The sequence below is a fragment of the Dichotomopilus funicola genome (genome assembly GCF_033296635.1).
Source record: "Dichotomopilus funicola strain CBS 141.50 unplaced genomic scaffold C8A04scaffold_36, whole genome shotgun sequence".
NCBI lineage: Eukaryota > Fungi > Ascomycota > Sordariomycetes > Sordariales > Chaetomiaceae > Dichotomopilus > Dichotomopilus funicola.
The window spans coordinates 26,347-47,614 of record NW_026944057.1 but is presented as its reverse complement, the minus strand read 5'-3'; the positions used below and the strand labels follow the sequence as shown (position 1 = coordinate 47,614).

The 21,268-nt window shown below is 53.8% G+C and overlaps 6 protein-coding genes across 6 annotated transcripts; 2 read left to right on the top strand and 4 right to left on the bottom strand.

Annotated features, from left to right (window-relative positions):
* Positions 1–2,295: 2,295 nt before the first annotated feature.
* Positions 2,296–2,943, bottom strand: C8A04DRAFT_29137 (uncharacterized protein; the record flags this gene model as incomplete). Its single annotated transcript, XM_062780894.1, has 1 exon — positions 2,296–2,943. One exon carries the CDS (start codon positions 2,941–2,943, stop codon positions 2,296–2,298), a length of 648 nt encoding a protein of 215 aa, XP_062636492.1.
* Positions 2,944–4,667: 1,724 nt separating this feature from the next.
* On the bottom strand, positions 4,668–6,302 carry C8A04DRAFT_37674 (acyltransferase 3; the record flags this gene model as incomplete). The annotated part of the gene is made up of 3 exons (XM_062783969.1): positions 4,668–5,479; positions 5,559–6,186; positions 6,261–6,302. 3 exons carry the CDS (start codon positions 6,300–6,302, stop codon positions 4,668–4,670), a joined length of 1,482 nt encoding a protein of 493 aa, XP_062636491.1.
* Positions 6,303–10,167: 3,865 nt separating this feature from the next.
* On the bottom strand, positions 10,168–12,496 carry C8A04DRAFT_37673 (uncharacterized protein; the record flags this gene model as incomplete). The annotated part of the gene is made up of 2 exons (XM_062783968.1): positions 10,168–10,306; positions 10,836–12,496. The coding sequence occupies 2 exons, from the start codon at positions 12,494–12,496 to the stop codon at positions 10,168–10,170; spliced, it is 1,800 nt and encodes a 599-aa protein (XP_062636490.1).
* A 1,108-nt stretch (positions 12,497–13,604) lies between these two features.
* On the bottom strand, positions 13,605–15,287 carry C8A04DRAFT_29134 (uncharacterized protein; the record flags this gene model as incomplete). The annotated part of the gene is made up of 2 exons (XM_062780893.1): positions 13,605–15,131; positions 15,252–15,287. The coding sequence occupies 2 exons, from the start codon at positions 15,285–15,287 to the stop codon at positions 13,605–13,607; spliced, it is 1,563 nt and encodes a 520-aa protein (XP_062636489.1).
* Positions 15,288–17,595: 2,308 nt separating this feature from the next.
* C8A04DRAFT_29133 (uncharacterized protein) lies at positions 17,596–20,852 on the top strand (the record flags this gene model as incomplete). The annotated part of the gene is made up of 6 exons (XM_062780892.1): positions 17,596–17,651; positions 17,743–17,983; positions 18,063–18,119; positions 18,191–19,427; positions 19,511–20,579; positions 20,672–20,852. The coding sequence occupies 6 exons, from the start codon at positions 17,596–17,598 to the stop codon at positions 20,850–20,852; spliced, it is 2,841 nt and encodes a 946-aa protein (XP_062636488.1).
* Positions 20,853–20,931: 79 nt separating this feature from the next.
* C8A04DRAFT_29132 (uncharacterized protein) lies at positions 20,932–21,159 on the top strand (the record flags this gene model as incomplete). Its single annotated transcript, XM_062780891.1, has 1 exon — positions 20,932–21,159. One exon carries the CDS (start codon positions 20,932–20,934, stop codon positions 21,157–21,159), a length of 228 nt encoding a protein of 75 aa, XP_062636487.1.
* Positions 21,160–21,268: the final 109 nt, after the last annotated feature.

The following is a 21,268-nucleotide window of genomic DNA, read 5'->3' as shown; positions in this document are numbered from 1 at the left end:
GCAACCCACAATGGAAAAGAACTTCTTTGCAGTGGTGGTTGCTTTGCCCCCCCTGCACGCATTGTCGCAATGCAGCGGGCCTGCAGGTGCCGAGCAGCCGGGAGTGGCCAATCCGCACTCAAGGCATCTCTGAACCTCATCAGCAACTCCTTGCCCAAACATCATACCCTTCAAACGGTCTTCAAAGGCGCCACAACGGGCGCTCCCGTGTGAATAATACTTTCTGAATCGAGTCGCTAGGGCCGAGTATGAGTCGAGAATACACAGTGGATTTATTAACCCCCTATCACACGAAACACATGGTAGTCCCCTTCAGTCCAACACCTTGCATATCAGAGCTTGCTTAGTACAAAAGTATCGAGATGCAATCTCCGAAGCCATCAAGGTGCGGCAGGAGTCGCAGCAACAGCATGCGGAAAACGCCCCAGAACTACCCAACCAACAATCAACTCTATATTCCCTTGCATTCACCTTTCATTTCGGCCACTCCAGCGTACATAGTTAAAAACATTTTCGATTTAAATCCTGCTGTTTTGTGCTGTCAAAGTTGCAACCCCGACTCGAGTTCACTGAGTCTTTAGATTGCGCCATTCTTGGCGTTTAAGTTGTGAGCAGTCCGGTGACAGCTGCGTGGCGACCGACAACCGAGCCGACACCGACTCGGACCGACACCCGATAAATTCCCCACTCCAGCTTGGGGAGCAAAGTGAAAGTTCATCCCATGTTGAAGAAGTCCATGTTCAACTGGTGAGGCCATCTACCACAACAGATTCCGGTGTGCCAGGATGGCGATGGCCCTGTTACACTACCGCTTCTCGGAAGCGATTAACAGAAAAGGACCGACGACGCTAAGAGGGTGATGAACGAAACCACCAAGACAATCAATGGCACGGATTACCTAGGCTGTTCAGGACGGGGTCCTATCGTCTCCTAGCAGGCCAACCCGCCAATTCACCGATGTGATGGATGCACGTAGAAGGCGCATCGGGTGTGTTGACGATGCTTGTTTTGACTAGCTTCATCGGTTAGTTATTCGTACTACACCTTGAACTCAGCTCGGCCCTAAAAAGTCAGATCCTTCCCAATACGTTGATCCCACCATGTGCAGCATTTTTGTGCAGTCAATGCTGTCAAAAGGAATATCAGAAGTGTGACGCTTGACATCTTCTTGAAAAGCAGAACTAGCGGGCACAAAAAGATCAGGCTGACTTTTTTATGTTGAGAAACAAGACGAAAGAAACGATTTTAAAGAATAGAGAAAGCCAACGTGAAAGCGCCGATTGAATCCCCAGAAACGAATGCAACAGATAATACCAGGCGAGCGATTTCGCCCCCTGAGACAGAACAACCCACTCAAGAAACCGGAGTTGCAAAACGGGCTGCTCACTCCCGCCAAGCCCGTGCCCGTCCCGGTGGAGAGCCGTGGGGCCGAACCCCTCGGGGATCGTGAACTTCCTAAAAGGGCAAGTCAAGAATCATCCCTGGTGATAAGCGTAACTGTGTACATATCTGACGATCTTATTGACCAAACGCCATGACAAGGAGGTCTCTACCAACTATTGCGGCTCAGGAAGGAAAACTACGTGGTGTAAAAGGGGTGTTTTATTTTTCAGAACTTAGTCACTGTCCTCTTTTTCTAGCCCCAATCCCTTTGCGCTTGAGTGGCGTGGTTTGGATGAAATGTGGAGGATTATTTGTGACGTCCATGACCATAACATGGCACGTGAGGGTCAGCTCTTTGTAAGGCTTTTGAGCATTCAAATTCTGAACACAAATGCCAGAAGAAAGCCGGTAACGAAGGTATCATCGAAATGAGTACGTACTTTTGTGCTTTAATTAAACTGGAAACCCACGCCAACAAATATCTGGCTCCTTACTATCGCATCCGGATTGTTGGGAGTAGTAACGCAAGTTGTTGTTATGTTCAACGCCGCCGATTCTCGCATCGTCTCACGATTATGGCGTGGTTTAGGTAGGTAGTCAAATGATAACGACGGGAGAAACCAAAAGCTTCGTGTTAATTAGGCGACCTAAGAGCAATAATCCGCAGCATCCCGGGGCCTAAAACCATGTCGAAGTAGCCGCCGTGTCAGCCCAATCTAGAGAGGCTCCTCCCCGCCCTAAATGCTGTCCCGTTCTCAAGCCGTACCACCTCCTTCCTCCCAGTCAGGCCCCTTGTGTTGCAATCAGCGCCAGCTTCTGCGCCCTTCCGCTGCCCACAAGTGTGAGTATTGGCCAAACCCGTTGTCGGCGGGTGTATCCCCCAGCAGGGTATGCGCTCCACCAGTGCTGGAATCAATGGTTCTTCTTCTTCCTCCTATTCCCGTTGTCGGGCTTTCGCTTGAAGGTGAGGCCCGGGATTATTGGGGCCGTCTGGCTCTGCGGGTCAAGCGTTGGGTCATAGTAAGCGGTCAGGTCAGGCTCCTGATAGGTTGAGCTCACTCTCTGGGAGGAGCCCACTCTCCGGGAGCTCACTCCCTGGGAGAAACCGGCTAGTTCTTCGGACGAATCGACTTCTTCGTCAGAAGGACGATTGACAAGAACCTCCTCCCATTGGAGTGGACCTGTGTAGAGGGTTTCATTCCAAGTCTCCTCTTGGGGCAAATTGGCTGCTTCTTGGGGAGGAGGACCGACAGCAGCGTGCTGGGCGTATGAAGTGTGGCCCGCGGCAGGGTCAGATACAGCATGCTCGGGGGTGTAATGTTGGATATGATGGGCTAGCTGCTGGTACCGAGCAGAAATCACGGCCGCTGCATTCTCGGGGTCTTCATTATGGGCTACTTCAATCTCGCCTGCTGCATACTGGGCTGCCGCAATCTCTTCATCGGTAGCAAGTTGGGCTAGTAGAGAGTAGGTAGCTGCACACGCTATATAGACCGGACCATGGAAACCGTAGAAGCGACAGACTACGCATCGATTTTGACGGGGGTCAAGAGGGGGCATCATGTTTCTTGTTGGAGAATACGGCTTGTGAGTGCAGTACTGTTTGTTATTAGAAAGTATTGCTTGTGGGTGGGTGTACTGCTGCTTAGGGTGGAAGAGAGCAAGGTCGATGTAGTGCAGTGGCTGGATACTCGGTTGGGTGATGATGGGAATATTTAGTTGAGAACCTGGCGATGGGGAGGGTGGGAGCCGGCCTTTTATAGTTGTTGGCCGCCGAGAAGAGGTTGTGATAGAAACCTCGAGCCCTGAACAGCAACTACATGAACTGGGCTACTGTTCTTTGTTTTGCTATTGTTGACCACCTTGGCACTATTCAACACCTGAACTGGCGAATCTTCCTTGTTGAGGGAGGCCACATGGTGTCATAGAGGATAAGATGAAACCGGGATTGACTTGTTCGTGATGGTGGTCTCGTTTTGGGGGTTTCAAGGCTTAGAGTCTTAATAGAGCGTGAGACCTATTAGAATTTCACAGCACAGAAATCTCCTTCATAAACTCAAAGGCATCATCAGGTTTGTTGGGCCAACGTGATGGTTGTTAATGACGTTACTGGCTCTGAAGAAACAAGATACCGGTATACCATCTTTGAAAACTATTGGGGACAATGAAAAAAGCTTTCAAGCTAACTACATTTTGCTCGTGGTAGGCATGCTCCTAAGGAGCTTCACACAAGATGTGGCAAAACCAATAGCAAAGATCCTTTTTGTCTAGGTGTTGATTTAGAGCCTGAGCCCCTTAATCTTTTTCTCCTAGAAATCATGCCCTCGGCGTTGAGTTGTTGACAATGCTTATAAGTATCAAGCTTCTACAGGTGTACAGAATGAACGTTGAAATCAAGAAAGCAAAAATCTTTGACGAAGTGGCAACACAAATCACTTCAACACCAGGGTAGTCGATCTCCAAGTAGTGTTCAATGATGGTGAGGAATGAACAGGGAATACAGCGTTTGGATTGTTAGCCTTGGTTCAAACGCCAGGAGACCAGAAAAGGACAAAAGGCTCTTCGAAAAATCATTGCATCTGGTCCGTATATACTCCAAAAAATGGCAAAGAAAAGGTATTTACATAATAGAACAACCGCGGCATCCTCCCGAACCGTGCCACCCTAAGCCAGGATTGTTCATCCACCCCTAATTCGAAAAGCTTCCCACTAACATTGGAACCATGAGTCCACTCTGCTTGTTTCCGCAGCCACCTTTCTAGCCCCCCCGCAGACAAAATAAGGCACCGTTCACCCCCCATATTAACGCCAACCAAAGACACGACCAGTCGGTCGGTCGGAGTCAGATCGTGAATTATATCTCTTTGCCCCCCAGGAACTCCCAGCCAACTTCCGTTTCCACTCCTCTCTTACTACCAGCCACATGGTTATCGTTAACAAGAACCGGGGAAAAGAATATTTTTTGAAATGGTGGGAACCGGGGTTTCCGCTCTGCGAGGAGCCCCAACGAAGGTTGAAAGACGACAAGCGGGATAGAAGAAAAAAAAGAGTCCCGCGTTGTATAAAGCCAAATTGTCGCACGCAATGCCCGATATGCCCCCGGCCGATTTGTAGCAAAGTCCGTTATCTACGCCGCGCGTGGACCTGTCGCGACCAAAGGGAAAGAGATGTTGAACAGATTAGAGTCGTTTCGTGCCGATCCCAAGAGTCGACGTAAGAATATGCTGGCGTCCGTGTTGACGAGCCTCCCTTTTTACCCTGTTTACCATAAAGGCGAAGGTCGACTAGGGAGGAGGTAACGGCCGTTCGCCCTCGTGATGGCTTCTTGGAGCTAGCAAGCCGCCGTTGGACATTCCGCGAGCATGGCCATTAGACACGCCGCGGGTGTGCCCATTGGCGTAGCCTTTCTCCGCCAAGCCTGCCTTGCCCTCCGTGTCCTCGTCCTCAAAGACCTTCTTCTCTAGCCACTGGGTAGCTCGCGCGCAGGCGGTGTCTACCCACCTCATCCAGGCCCATGCGGCAGTGTACGTCAAGACAGTGAACACCACAATGGCTACCATCTTGTACGGCCGGCCCTTGGGCTTAACCCAGATTGGATCCCTGTTGGACCCATCCTCGTTCTTCCCGCCGGGCGTGAAAGGCTCACCGCTTGTGCCATACACAATCCACATGCCGACAGTACGCAGGATGGTGCCATGCGTGAGGTAGACGGCGAACGAGTGGTGACCAAGCCAGATCAGAACCCGGTGGGACAGCAGTTGTTGGAAAAGCGGAGAAAGGAAGAGTGAGATGGCGGTGCACATAATGAAAAACGAGGACGTGCGGCGGTTGAGATCAGTGCCCTTGGGGACAATGAGGCTGCCGGTGCGGTGACCATCGACGGGGTTGACAAGGAATTTGTGAAGGCGCAGCGACCAGGGAGCCCAATCCTCGTGCTCAGCGGGGTGAGAGCCAACATAGCCACCGATGAGGAAGATGAGTGGGGCGAGGACGTAGGTGCAAAGCCGCTGGTACTTCGAGAGCAGGTTTTGGGTCGGGCGGTGCTGCGACAGTTCGGCAAGCAGGGTCCCCAGCGCAAGCATGGCACCGAAGGTCTCTGCAGGATTGTTAGCATTGAACGATGCAGAGCGGGGTGGGGCGGGCCGGTTGGCGGCTGCATGCAAGCAAAGGCGTACCTGTCAAAGCGTTGTGGTTCATCAGCCAGTACAGAATCAACATGACATGCACGAGCACACGGTACTTGAACCGCATGCCGATGGTTGCAGCTAGCACGATGTAGACCTGGAAAGCACCAACTAGTAGCGGACGCATTGCCCACTGGTGCCGGTCGTAGAGGTTCTCCGTGTTTGTCCAGGTTGTCAGCGAGCTCCTGAAAAGCCGTCTCACGTTATCCCAGAAGGGCAGTGGGTCAGGCGCATCAAAGCGCACCCAGTAGCTATCACAGTGGTTGGCGGACTTGTAACCACCTAGAATTGACATGCAGAAGCTAATGAAAGTGGCGATTAGGGCGGGCAAAACGAGCCGTGGCGGACGGCGGAAGGCGCTGCGAGCGACAGATTTGAGGGATGCCGGGGCATTGTTTTGGATGTACGCCAGCTTGATCGGTTTATATGCGCACACAAAGCCTGTCAGGAAGGCGAAGATGGGCACGCCGATACGGCCCTGCCAGGGCAGCCGCAGATATGGGAGCTGCAACAATCTCGGTGTGCCATCTTTCTGGTCGGCGGGCCAGAAAAGAGGGAAATCGTACGCTCGGGAAATGTGGGTGACGATGACGAGGACGGAGGTGATACCTCGAAGGCCCTGGAGAATACGACGGCACGTTAGTCGAGGAGGGAGGTGTCAGGAGGAGCGAAGGAGGAGGGAATGGGACGCACCTCAACCCACTTGATGTTCCGTTGGTTTGGCCTCGCGCTCATTGTGCCTGATGTCGAATGCCAAACGTCGACAATTGTTCAGGAATGGAGGACAAAGGACGGAGGAAGGAACAAAATTTAGCGAGACGAGATGACGGTGACAGCTGGATAAGCCTTCTCCACCGATCCAGGGGTGTATCTGAAGATTGTGGAGCGCGCCCGATGCTGCCGGGATGGCACTGGGACCCTTCCGAAATCAGATCCGAGACGAGACAGCGAACGTCGGCCTCGGCGGCGGCTGAGCGTAGGAGAAGCTCAACGTGTCTCGATGTGTTGGTCGATGTGTGTCGTTTGAAAGGGCGGCGTCTGGTAGACGATTGTCGTCGCTGTCGTCGTTAGGAGGAACGCATCGGACGGCTGCACAAGCTGTCGGAGTGACTTTATGAGGGACGAAATGTTGACACGCAACAATTCTTGGCGTGGTGCTCGTGGGTCCGCCTTTTACCAGGAATCCTTTCCCGTCTATCGCCGTTCCCTTTCACTGCAGTCGTTCCGTTCGAAGACCCCCAAGGCGGTTGACGGATGGGAAAAGGAAAAAAAGCGAGCGAAGTTCAGCCTGGATGGCGGAGGGTGGGTGGTGAGCGAGCGACGGCAGGCAGGAAGTTGGCAGCACCCATTTGGAGGAGGGTTTGGGCGGTTTTGGTGGCGCCGGGTTGAGGAAATGGATTTTTCGATTCTGGGTCACGCCCGCCCGCCAAGAGTGCTTCCCAACAGCCGCTGTCGTTGATTGGTACGCCAGTAAGCATGCCAAGCCAGCCAATATGCCTCGGCGGGGGGAGAATGCTCAGGGGCTGTGGGGATGCATGACCAGGTCGAAGCTTCCCTTGGCTGTTGGTCCTGCCTGTCCTGCCTGATTTCCGCTGTTCCTCGACCTCGCCTTCCTAAGGAAGGAGCTGACAGTGGTCGTATGGCCATCAGTGCAAGTCGAAAAACCGGTATATCGTGGCTTGTAACCGGAGCGGAGTGACAACCGAGCGTTGAGAGCCTCTGCGGCCGCACATCGCGCTCCGCTGAAACAAACGGCTGCGGGCCCGTGGCATTTCTTTCGCTTGGCGGTCCCGTCGGCCTGCAGCGTAATGTCCCCAAAGAAATCTACTAGTGGGAATTTTCATTGACTGCGATGGAATCCGAGTTGATGGCGGCACCGACAGGGCGCGTGGATTAGGAAATCTCGGAATCAGTGGACACGCAGTTTTTGCATTTTGTTGTCTTGGCCAAATTTCAGCAATCAATCCATGCGTTCTCGCAGCCGCCGGTCCGTTGTCCGTGGTTCTCAGACCCGAGCCGCCCCTTTTCGCCTTGTCCCGGTGGGCAATGCGGCAATGTGGGTTGCTGTCACAGGATCAGGGTCCATCCATCTCCAGAGTTGCGAGGTGGGTTGGGGCTTCGTGGATTCCTCCAGTTTGCCACTGACATTCCTTCACAAGTCATGCCTCCTTCTTTTCCCTGCTTGAGGTTTCGAACACGGAGTCTGGGACAAGGCTGGCTTCAAAACTCGGTTTTGTTCAATACGGATAGACCTCACCTTTTTTGGGAGCGTGGCTGTCCCGAATGGGTTTAAAACTGCCTGGTTGCATGAATTTTCTGCGATTACAGGCTTGGCGCTTGCTCCTTGAGTCCTTCTCACATCCCGGCAGCCCACCCAGCCGAACGTCGCAAGACAATGGAACCCACTGACATCCATCTCGTCCTGCATTTGATCTCCCACCAACCCGCGGACGCCCACACCCCCATCCCAACTCGGGATCCTCGACGATTCGCCCGTGCCCGCCCACACGGCATTTCGCAACATGGAGGGGCGGGGAATTGATAAATCACAAGCGGCGGTCAGGACACCTCGAGAACTTCGTATCAAGCTTCGTCCCCTCACCGTATCCTACCCCGAGAGCGAGCGGCGTTTAGCACGTCATAAACAACATTTGACATCCTTCGTCCGGGGTCATCCGAAGAAAAAAAAACGCTCGCTTACCCTCGCCGCAAACGCCGGGCCCGATGCCCCGTTAAGAGGATCCACACACCCGGACAAGAGGCGCAGTGCAACCTTGGGCTCGGGTTCACGTCACGTTGCGAGACCGCAGAGTTTCCTGAAACCCCGGGACGAGGACCTTTTCGACGGCTCTATCCCGGTTCCCGGCTAAGAACTCGCGAGCCTCCCCCCTTGTTTATTTTAACCCCGCGAAGCTTTTTTCCACGACTGCCGGCTTGGTTGACAGAAAATGCTATAGATGAAAGGTGCCATTGGACACTATATCAACCTGCGAGAGATGGCTCGGCGTTAAGCGGGGCAGCGGCTCTTCGCGGAGCCGGGCCATTGATACTACTTCATTCCGCCATGGCCTGATAACGCGTTGGATGGCGTGCTCAGCCAGAGAACCTCCGCCGGTCGAAGATTAGAACAGATGGAAATGAAAACCCACGGCCTGAACGAGAGGAGGATGAAACTAGACTAGCCGAGCAAGGTCGGTTCATCAACGGGAGAACCTGGTAACGTTAAGGCTGTGTGGGGCCTGTCTTTTTCTCACCGAGATGAGCTGTGGACGACCCTGAATGCGGCTGCCTTCGCTATCCCTTCCAAGAGATTCTAGGGTGGGAGCGACGCTGGGTTTAACCAACAGTTTGGCGATGATCAACCTCAAATCTTTGAAGCTCTGGTGATGGACATTGTACAAGGCAGGTCGTTTTCCGGCGTTGTCTGGACAAGTTGTCCTTCTCAGAATGTGAACAGTGGACGAGGTCGTCTTCGGCCTCGTATTGGGAAGCTCTCTGCCACGTTATCGGCCCGGTCTTGTTCCTCCAATCACGTCCCATTCGTTTGCTCCTCGGGAGGTTTTCCTCGTCAAGTGGTCCGTTCTCGAAACACCCTTGAACCCCCACTCCACCCCCCCTCTCGGCTTTCAACTGTTGCGGGATCTCCGACATCGTTGAAAGAGCGGCGGTCGGCGAAAGCGAGACCGATTCGGGAAGAAAGGTGCCGATTTCCTCTTCCCGTCGCCGGCCCACGTTGTCGATCGTTGGCCGTTTTTTGTGTCGCTTCGCATGTGAAGATGGGATGTGCAGTTTCAACGTGTCTTGTAGGCAGGTGGAAATTTTTTCCACAGCCGTCTTGGCACTGTTGCCTCGCAATGATCGACGCGCGACTCGGTTGAGAGAAAATATTCCCTATTTCTCCAGCCATAGCCATGCTGGTATAATTACTCTCGCGAGATAAACAATCTCAGAAGTTTGGATCCAACAAAGATGGCGGCGACAACGAGTTATCGGGCGTTTCCTAGGAACGTGCCGTGCGTGACCTCCTGCCATGTCAGGCAAGGTGGAACAAAACGGCCTTCAAGGTTCCTCTCACCCAACCCACAGTGGATTCGGGGGGTTTCTCAACAAGGCTCAAGTGCCGGACCATCCTCATGGGGAAGAGAAAGACGATACACAATCACCGTCGTGACTCCACGTGTGTTCCATAGTCGCTTAGGGACAAGGGAATTATGTGCGGGCTCGCTACCTACCGGCCCGCAGAGTTGTGCCAGAGAGGGACGGTGGCACTCTCGAAGACAAATCCAATCTTGGCCGGTGCACGGATAGTCAATGCAAGATCCGAAAATGCCGATGTCAAGTGCGGATACTAACGCGTCGTCGTCGCGTCGTGGAACGCTAAAATTAAAGGTTGCGTCACCCATCGGACCTCGAAACTCCCGGAGTGCCGGGTTTACGCAGCACGGTCAACCACACAGTAAAAATATGGTCCTCTCTGCTAATAACTCGTATAGGTCCGGACCTACAATTTTACTTCTGATTCTTTGGGGGCCAGACCAACGGGTCGCAGGCAAGTATCCAAAATTAGTTTTTTCATGTTGGGTCCTCCCGGAAACCCGGGTCAAGCAAGTTTGGCGGGATCCGCGCGGGGAGGATCGTTCCGGCAAGGGAACCGGGAAAGGAAGCGGGTGAAATAAGTGTTGGGCTGATCAGACTGGGTGGATTGATGATCTTGCGAGGCTGAACTGAAGGCACACTGCCTGTTTGGGAGGTATTATTCATGCATTACAACTTGACACTTATAATACCTCACGGTCTTGCCATGCGGCTTGCTGCATTTCTTTCCTTTAACAAGATCTTCTATAAAAAAAAAAAAGGAACAAAGTGGCTTTTTGTGGTGCCCTCCAACAGAGTATCTAAACAATTACTCAACACACACATCTCCCGGCTTCCCTTACGCCCCGAAAATAGCCCGGCAACCGGGTACGCCTGCAAACAGCAGCTACGCCGGTTCGTCTGGCTGGCGTTACGCGTCCTTCATCACATCAATGTCCACCGGTGTGGCCGCAGCAGCAGCAGCGGGACAAGAAGCGGTATTATTTTTCCCCTCCATTATCGCCGGTATTCCCGGTCGTTCGCGAGGTATTATCTCTCCCCACTGCCACCGCCCCGGCCGTCTCGTCACTAGTCCCATTTGATGTCCCATTAGCACTCTCATTCGAACTCCCAATCGCACCCCCGTTCCCATTGCCGGAATTCGGTAACCGCGTCAGGCAAACGTCAGCTAACTCATCCGACTCCACGAAGAACGCGATCCCTTCCTCCTGAAACACGCCCTTAAGGACCTCGAAGTGGAACTCCAACGGCACCGCGCCTTCGAGAATCCATGTCCACGGAATCTGGACCAGGAACACGACTTTCTTCAGTTGCGGCAGCCGCGCCACCACCTCGCGCGCAAACTCGGTTAGGGTCCGCAGCGCCTGTACGCGGTAGTGGTGCTGGGACTGGTAGTAGCGGACTTTGTCTTCGACTTTCCAATCGGGGATGGTGTCGATCAGCTCGACGTGGTGCCACCACCAGTCGATGAGGGTGAGTTCGGTGAGGTTGGGGGGGAGGAGGTCGACTAGTGGGGTCTCGAGCACGGCTTGCGGGGTGCCGTAGAGCATGGCGAGTTGTATGCATAGGCTTCGGAGAGACGGGAGTTGTGGGAGGGCGTTGAGGCGGCCGTCTGGGCCGACGAGGCTTACGAAGCCGGAGATGTCCTCCCAGCTGACGTCTAGGGTGCGGAGGTTCTTGCCGTGGTTGATGAGTCCGTTGTTGAGGGAGTCTGGGTGCTCGGCGAGCCCGTTGTCGTCGACGGAGGCCTTGAGGGCGTAGTCCCCTCGCGGGGCCATGTAGAGCGTTTCGAGTTTGGGGGCTTGGAGTAGGAGGTAGTGCAAGTCGCCGGGGTAGGCGATGCTGTCGTGGAGGAAAACGTGGCGGAGGTTGGGCAGGAAAGGTTTGTCAAAGTTGAAGGGGTCAGGGTTGGTGCCGTCAGGCATTAAAGGCCACGTCTCGTCGTCGGGCATCATAGACCACACCCCGTCATCGCTGCTGACTTCGAGCGTCGTGAGGTTGGGGAGACTGGCGAAGAGTGAAGCGTACTTGCGTGGTTGAGCGCCCCAGACGTCGGAGTGGTCGTGCTCGCACTCGCAGTCCTCCTTCTCGAACTCGGCTAGCAGTTCCGGATCCCCTTGAATCGCGAGCGTACGGATGGAATGAAAGGGACGCGGCGAAGACGCACTCTCTGGGGCCATCGCGTCATAATGGCTGATACCTGCGATTTGCTCACAGAGAACTTGGTACTCCTCTTGGTCGTCGCTAACGGGGACTTGGATAAGTACCGTTTCGACTTTCGAAAGATATGCTAGTATGAAGGTGAGGAAGATCTGTGGCAACCGTTCCCCCCCACGACCGGCGACGAGGTCCCTGACGGAGCCATGCAGCAGAACGAGCAGCCGCCCCGTGGCCATGACCATCGGCTCGACCCCCTCGGCAGCGGAGAACGTGGTGAGATACCGTGGGATCAAGTCCCTGAACTCCCGAATCACCGTATTCGACGTCAACGTGAGGTGGCAGGAGAAGTAGCGGGTCCAGGTCCCATAACTGGGGTTGTTGCACAAAGTCCGGAAGAAGAGCAGCATCGATTTCTCATCCCATACTGCGACGGTTCGGTACAGTAACGGAAATGCCGTCTGGGAAAGCCGGCGCGAGACAAGGCAGAGGCTCCTCAAACCACGGTGGCATCTTGTGAAGTTGAACCAAGGTTCGTCCGCGATCATCTGGTTGTAAGAGACGGGCTTAGTCTCGCCAATTTCCGGAGGCTGCGGGATCAGACATTCCAAGATTGATGAGATGATCTCGGGCGGCATCGCGGCCAGGACGCGCGCGGGGCCGTGGAAGTCGGCCATGGCGGCGTCGTGAACCGATGAAGCCCCCCCTCTGGTGAGATGTATTGTTCGCAAAAGTTGCTGTTGGTTGAGCTCGGTTTGCTGGGAGCACCAGACCCCTGGGTCTCGGAAGTGGGGAATTCCACGTCCAGGAGAACGTCTTCAAATCGGCTCTCCCTCGGAAACAAGGTGTGTGGGTTGCGCAGCGGGATCCAGTGAATAGTTATTGTCGCCAGCCGTTGATCAGGAAGTAAGGGTTCTTGCGGTGATGGCGTTCGTTGTTGTGATGGCTGTTTTGTTGACTGAACAGGGGATGACTGCAGCTGAGAATGCGGAATTGAAGTTGGAGCTGCAAAACTTATGGGCTGGCAGCCCCGCCGAGTAAAATACCTTTTTGGGCGGTGGGGCCTGCACAACTCGGCACGATTGCGTTGTTCGAGGGTTGTTCGAGGGTTACGTCAAAAATCCGTAAATCACATCTGGCCTTGAGGAACCGCTTCAACATTCCATGTCGATTTGACACAACGCCGCGATACAGAGAATTTCGTACTAAGCATGCCATCACCTAGGGCACGGATTCTTAACACATGGGTCAGATTTAGGTAATATTGCATTGTCTTATTGCATCGTCTTGGCGTTGGAATTGTGGTTGAGAGAACCTGGAAATTGGCAGGTGATTAACGTTACCATGTCCAGTAAAAAATGTAGGAATCACGGATTAGATAATTCCGGACTGCAGTGCGTTATTGACGGTTGTCTGTCTAATATAATTACACTACTGTACAACAATAGTTACAACATGTCTTACAACAAACTCAGTAATTACTTCGTGCCACAATGGGATCACACCCCTGTAACCTCCGGGTACGTTTTTGTTTTGTATTTTTCGATTTAGTTTTTGCTTGATTAGATAAAGTACATACAGATTCGACGACGAGGCTCCTTGTCCACTTTGACACCATGCCGATACAGCCCTTAATTGTCTGACGATCGTATCCTCACCGTGGTACGAGCTAATATCGAGGAGTACACAGTACACTAGCCGGATTGGAAAAGAGGGACCGGAGCTGTAAAATGGACTCAGGAAATCAGGGCTCATCAATTTGGACAATGGAGTTAATAAGTACACTTAGAACCCCAGGTCGGCCAAGGACAAGGCCCCAATGCCTTCGTACCCGTTCCTCGCCGCGAACACGGTTGGGGCCTTACCCACGAACTCATCATATGATTCGTCTTCCTCCTCGACATCTTCGTCCACCACAGACTCGAAAGTCTCCTCCGTACTCGATGCACCACGGGATGCTCCTCTCGTCGCCATCGTCTGGGTCTGCTGCGGGAGCTTGACCCCCTGGTGCCACTCAAAGAAGTGGTCGGGATCCCACCTCTTTTTTACTTCGCGCAACGCCTGCAGGTTGGGTCCAAAATACGCTTCCTCGTGCGCCTTGAGCTGGCTATCGGGGAAGTTGACAAAGGCAGCGTGGCCCTTGACCGAAAACTTCCTCAGGTCATTGCTCATCGTCTTGAGAAAGTCCTTCATGTCTCTGGTCAGCCATTTCTCCTTCCGCTCAAGCATCACGTAGGTATGGTAGACGGAGGAACGCCACGGGTAGGCCGTGGTGCTCGTCGTTTTCTCCCGGCTCGCTTCTCCGCCGGTGTGGATCCATGTGACCTGGAGCAGACCCTCCTCCCCTGCGAAGAGGTCGCGAAAGTCCTTCATCTGCTTTCGAATGAAGGCGGTGACCCCCGTGATGGTTGGCTTGTCGTTGGTGAGGACGACCGACGTGTAGATGCGATATTTTCCTGTTGCCGACGAGAGCGTGCTCTGGTTCTCAAAAGACCATTGTGACACGAGCGTCTCAAACAGGAATCGCGTCGACAGCTCCTCTAGGGTGCGCCGCTTGAGCGGCTTGGCCAGCTCCTGGTTCTTGATATTTTCGTCGGCCGTGGCATCGAAATTGGCCTTGTTGCCGTTGTGAGGGATCGGGAAGCGGACTTTGAGTTCCGTTGTCGGAGGGTCGTTCAAGTCGCACAGCCAGGAGCTGTCGATCGTGGTCTGGTTCGGCCACTCTGCCGTGTAAAAGTCGACCATGGTTGCCATGAAGCTGTCCATGTTCCCGGGCTTCGGCGCCCAGACGAACAGGCCGGCGACCACACTTTTACCCTCCAGTTTCTGCACCTTCATCTTCATCTCCACCACGACGCCAAAGTTGCCCCCGCCCGCCCCACACAGGGCCCAAAACAGCTTGCCCTCGTCCGAGGTCTTGTCGTCCTTGTCGGTGACCTTCACTATCTGTCCATTGGCCGTCACAATGGTGGCCTCTTGGAGCGTGTCGCATCCCATGCCGAAGCTGCGCGTGAACGGGCTCAGGTCGCCCCCGAGGACGAACCCACTCACGCCCACTATAGGGCAGCGCCCTCCGTTAATGAACCAGCCGTTGTGGCCACCGTCAACCAAGGCCTTGTAGGCATGACCCCAGCGAGCGCCGCCCTGCAGCGTGACTGCCTCCGAACCGGGTGTCATGTCGAGCGTGACCTTGTTCATCCTGGACAGGTTTAGCAGGATGCCGCCGTTGGTGGTCGAAAAACCGCCGAACGAGTAGCCGCCGTTCTTGATGGTGACAGGTCGGTTGTGGGCTTTGGCCTCCCGAATGAGGGCCTAGACCTGGCTAATGTTGGACGGCTACACCACGCATGCCGGCCGCGCGTCGCGGAACATGAGGTTCCCGGTCGTCACCGCGTGCTCATATTCCTAGTCTTGCGGCTTGAGCGCTTTGACGTTGGAGTCCTCCATCGGGTTGATTAGAGAGCCCATGGTGTCGTTGAGAGTCGGGGAACGTGGCCCAGGGTTTGAACTGAGTAAGGTAGGTAGTAATGAAAGTGAATAACAATGAAGAACAGGGTTGTCGTCGGCGCCTGAGACTATCTGAGCTTGAGTCAACAGTGGAACTTGTCAACTTCAGCAAAGGGGAAAGCTTCCGACAGGAGGTCCAGAGGAAGGTGTGCCATCTTAAGTACCTATTCAACCACTTCGATCTCAAGAACCGATCTTGTTGATTTCCCGATCTGGTATCTTGCAGCTTCACTGCTGTGGTGATGGATTGTCTGCACAGGACTACCCCTCGGTGAATTGGCCGTGAATGGGGTGATGGGGTGATGGGGTGATGGGGTGATGGGGTGATGGGGTGATGGGCTAGATCATGATCGAGTTTGGGTCGAAGTCGGAGTGCATGATGTCAACAGACGGGCCATTCCGGCCCCGCAAGCTGATATCCACTTCGACATGAGTGCAGCCCATCGTTTTCTTGGAGTACTCGTACCCCGCCGGCTTGTCTCATGGGATCGGGGAGCTCAGCGATTGGTGCTCATAGATGGAGCCTAGGACGTGCTCAAACTCGTGCAAGATGTCGGCTGAGTGGAAGCATCTCTCTGGGGACCTGTTCGGGGGAATCGCCTAAATCATCATTGGCTCGCCAGTGAGGGCGGCAAGGCATTCAATACCGATATAAATATGATCACGTCCCCCGGCTGGAATCGAATCGGACCCAGATCTCGGCCGCGCACGAAGAAACAAGGTCGAATTTCGGTATTTCAGTTATAAATCGGCCTCATTTTATGTCGGATAGATGCGCCAAGACGCCCTGTGTGCCGAGAACGTTCTTATTCCTAACCGGAGTCTCCATCATGAAGTGAGTCTCCATCATGAAGTGAGGGAGTCGCGAACGACTTGCAGAGCGCCTGGCCAGTCGTCATGTCTCTCGTTCCACGATTATCCAAACAACGGTATACAACTTCACCCGTCTCACCAAGACGGCCCAGCGAGGAACCGCCCTCCTCCCAAAGAAGGAAAGAAAGAAAAGAAACTGATCCAATAGGCAGAAAGCTTTAGATATAGGGTTGGGTCTCTGCTTCGCTGAAACGCCCCTTCCATACGTCAGGGCTAGGGCCCCGGGTCTCTTCCGCACCCGCGACTCTACTCTGAAGGATGAGACGGCACCTCCATCTGTGCCTTTGGAGATACTGGTGAGCAACTGTCAGGGTTGGGGTTATGTACGGGACAGGTCACGTGCACATCGAATGACATCCGAATTACCCGCCTTGGGAAACGGAAACGCGACCCGGACACCGTGAAAACAATATCAACCCCATACTTAAAAGATGTTGACTTTTGGCGTGTCATAATACAGACAACCCGAGAGGATGGCCGGACAAGGGTTCGAGTTGGTGGGAGCCTGCAGAATTTGGACGAACCCTACATTGAAGCCTTTGAAGGAAACCTACCTACTAATTAGCGGAGCGGTTGCTAACAGGGGAAGTTGATGGGGATGTGTTTGGCTACAGTAAGAGATTAGGAAGACTTAAAGCGAAGTGTGGGGTAAAGGAGGGACTTTGATGACCCTCCCCTCGCTTCGAGAATTGGCTGGGGAGACGCGGACGTCACGGCCCTGCCTCAGTGCCTAACTTCTCCCTCTTCAAAGACAGCGGAGGGCATGTGATGCCACGAGTGTGCGCTGTACACAGTTTCGCGCCGTAGATACTTACTATAATGTGCTCACTGGAGGGGTCACAAGATGGCTCCGCGGCTTGCGCCCAATGGGCCGGACTACCTGTTACTCTCCGGCCTCCCATATACGAGTTTCCTACGGAAGTGGAAACACTTCACGAGGCATGGACAAGAGTAACATTCTCTGGACACTTATACAAGTACCGGTGTTAAAATCGAGACATGGAACATGGTACTTTTGTACCATATTGGGTCCATGAACATCGTGCTTGTTCAACTGTGGACCTCAGTACTGCACGAGAAGGTTGGTCCATGCCAGCTTGCTGCGGCTTATCGGGAGCCATCTTCAGGTTGTGTTGGCAAGACCTTATTATTCCATTCTTGAAAGATGCACTGGGCTGTCTGCTGGAGGATGTTGCCTTGTCACGTTGTCGCCTCACCGGTTTTGAGGGTGGGGTAATGAAAAGCATACCACCGTGCGAGAAATACGGTCTGGCCCTCCGAGTTTCTGGAGGCATTTAAAACGAGGCTGTTGGCGCTTGGGATCTCGGGGTGTTCTCTCTTTCCCATCATCTCGCAGAAACACACCTTACCGAGATACTTCACAACGCCAGGAAGCATGCGTCTCCAGTTATTCAAGTCCGGCTCGCTGGAGAGCGAGGCCTGTGCTCTCCAGTGAGTCCCAACAATGTTTTTAAAATCGTCACTATCCCGAACTCCCCAGGGTGACCGTGGCGACGACTTGATGCTAACAGTGACCCGGTAGTATAATCGTCATCCCAGCCCTCGGACTAAGCCGCGCGTTCGACTGGAAGCATCCCTCAGACCCTCCTAGCTCCTCATGGCTTCAAAAGCTCGTTGAGGACATCGTGCCCGACACCGTTGCCTGGGAGCATGTCTACAGCCAGGACCGGCCGACCTCACTCGCGAGTGGGATTGCAGCCGAAGCGGATATTCTGCTTCGTACCATCTTCGATCTTTACGCACGTGTTAACTCTGAAGGCACTGTAAGTTCGAATTCAAATGATAACGTGAATCATTACAGCGGTGAATAAAAAGGCTCACTATGAATACGTAATTAGATAGTCAAACCACCGCTCGTCTTCATCTGCCACGGAACAGGCGGCTTCGTGTTGGAAAAAGGTCAGTTTACCTCCACCCTGTGCCATTGTTTTGCCCTTCAGCCAGTAAACTTGCTCTGACACATCATAAAGGCCTTGCACATTTGCCAACAGCCATTCTCCGAGTATCGCCCCGTCATCGAGCTTGTGTCTGGGGCAATCTTTCTGGGCTCACCCCATCTCGTTGGCGACAAACAACAAGCCAAACTGGTGACCGACCTTCTGCTCAGGGGCCAATACAACGGTGATTGCACTGGGTCCGAGTCGGATGATACTGATGTCGAAAGCGTCTTGGAGATTTGCAAGAGCTTTGAGCGTCTCAACCTTGCGGTATGTCTCGTTTCAGTGGTCGAGAGTGAGGATACCTCAGGCATAGGTACCCTCAAAGCGAGTCATGAAACCGTTGTTGGAAGCGATGCAGATCACCTCGACATCTGCAAGGTCTCGGTCAACTCCAAAGCCTACCAGGTGGTCGAAAAGTTCTTTGAGGAGGTCATGCGCGATGCGCCGCGTAGACTTGCCGAAGCGAGACAGCCCGGTGAGCCTCTCTTAGAGGAAAAGACCAGGGACCCAACTCTCCCGTGCTTCTCGCTTGGCACACGCCAGAGACTGAACCAATGTTTTGGACAACAAGTTACTCTCATGCAGATGGACGATGTTCTCCTCCCCCAAGAGCCGTCAGGATTGGATCTGAAGGAGACTACGGATGGCCCGCTGCGCTCCTTTGCTATTTGCGGCCTGGGTGGCATTGGAAAAACCGAACTGGTGACTGAGTACGCTTACTCGCGCAAAGACAAGTTTGATGCAGTCTTCTGGCTCGGTGCGGATGATGCCAATCTCCTGGCATCAAACTTTGCACAGATCGCGCAGAAGTTGGGACTGGAAGATGACGTGTCGGACTCGACCGCAGCCAGGGATATCGTCATGGCATGGCTCTCACGGCCGCTGAGGAAAGCCTCAGAGCCAGATACGCCTGAGAACTCGATTAACTGGCTCCTGATTTTTGACAACGTCGATAATCTCGATGTACTTTCCGACTACTGGCCCAAGTTTGGCCGCGGTGCAGTGCTCATCACAAGCCGCGACCCGTTTGTCAAGCACAACCTTGGCGTGGGGCATAGCATCAACCTGCCCAAACTGACAGAGCGCGAGACCGAAGCCATGATGCAGCGCTTGACGCACGTCAAGGCCGACCAGGCCAACCAGAATGCGCTCTCGACCATCGCAGACGCACTCGATGGGTTCCCTCTAGCTATCAACCAGATATCCGGGGTGTTTCGACAACTGGGACTGTCCTACGTCGACTTCCTCAAATACTATCAGGAGGAAGGCATCGAATCTCTCTTCCAAAAGCAAGCCGAGGATAGGGGGTCCATGGCAGCGAGCCCAGCGGAACCACGCCTGTTGCCACAGCCGACAACGCCTCCGCCATCCGCTCACTCGCCACTGTCTGGGCATTGGACCGCTTGTCCCCAGGAACCAAAGCCCTCCTCCAAGTCATCTGCCTGCTCGACCCGGACGAGATCTCCGAAGAACTACTCATCGATAAGACCGCCGCCGTCAAAATTCCCAATTACCCTACTACCCGGGATGAGTACTACAAGGCCCAGTCCGAACTAATCTCCCCCTCTCTGATCAATCACTGGGAGCAGCAAGATATTACCCCGGACAGCTTCCACAGCACCAACAAGATCTCCCTGCACCGCCTGATCCAAGACACCGCCAAAGCCCGCATGACTCCCGACGAGCTCGTTGCGGCCTTCCACGCAGCGGGCGCGCTCATAATTGCCTCCTGGCCTTTCCAGAACATGAAGGACCATCACTCGGTCGCGCGGTTCACCGCCTGTAAGGCTCTCTTCCCCAGCGTGCTACGGCTCAAGAATGGGCTTGAGCCGTTGGTGCAGGGGTCTGACGATTTCCCGTTGGATATCAGCTGGGCGAGATTGTTCAATCATGCAGGGTGGTACATGTTCGAGCGTGGATTGATGGAGAAGGCGAAGCCATTCTTCAACTTGGGGCTCTTGATTGGGGAGCGCTTGGCGTTGAGGGGTGGGGAGCTCAAGGAGGCTGCCGTGGATTCGGTGCGGGAGAGCCATTCGTTCATAGGGATTGTGCTTGCCGAGACGAACGAGCATGCCCTCAGCATGGCGTGTAAGAAGAAATGGTTGGCCATGCTGGAGGAGCGGAGGTCTCCAGAGGGGGGTCCAGTTGAGAACTATGAGCTTGGGTACGCGTACAATGAGATTGGTGTGGCGTATGGAAACAATGGTATGCTGGAGGAGGCGGCCGATGCGTTTCGGCGGTCGATGAGGATTTTCCAGGGGCTGGATGATTATGAGGATACCATGCTGGGGTGGCCCCAGCCGAACTTGGGGTTTATCTACTGGATGCAAGGAGAGTTGCCGGAGGCTGAGAAGGTTCTCATGGAGATCTTGGACATACATGCCACTGCGTGGGGTGTCGACGATACCAAGTCTTTCAAGTAAGTCGACATACGAACGGTGGTCTACAAGACTGCGCACTCCTCCTCTACGAGCATACCGGCCCGTTGGCTAACATTATCAATTTATCTAGGACCGGTAAAATTCTCTACGGCATCGGGAACGTGCTAGAAGCCCAGGGACGGTTTTCAAAAGCATTCAATTTCCATGGTCGGTGCCTGTGGCAGTTCAAACAGGTGCTTGGGGCTTATCATCCTCGGGTGGGCGACATTTCTCACCGAATGGCCGGCCATTACATCCGTCAGCAGCTGTAACTAGAAGCAGGGTATGTCCTACACCCATCGGACTTGTATTCCGCGCTAACACTTCCACCTTCTTAACCAAACCCTCAATATGGCGCTCAAGATCTTCAGTGCGAGATCGTATTTGATCAACGAATACGCCAGAACCGCGTATAAAAAGGGGGTTGTCCTGAAATTGATGGGCCAACACGGTGCGGCAAGTAAGCGGTTTGAGGAGGCGTACCAAATCTTCAAGAGATTACGACCGCAGGATCATCGTACAGCGGAAGATCTGACCGAGCGTGATTTTGATCAGCTCGTTGGATTCTGGTCGCGCTAAAAGGGAGCGGCTCATCAGCGGCGGAAGGGCAGTAATTACTGGAGGCGAGAAGGTAATTACCGATCCCTGGATGTAACTACATTGTAAAATATATAATTAGTGTGTCAAT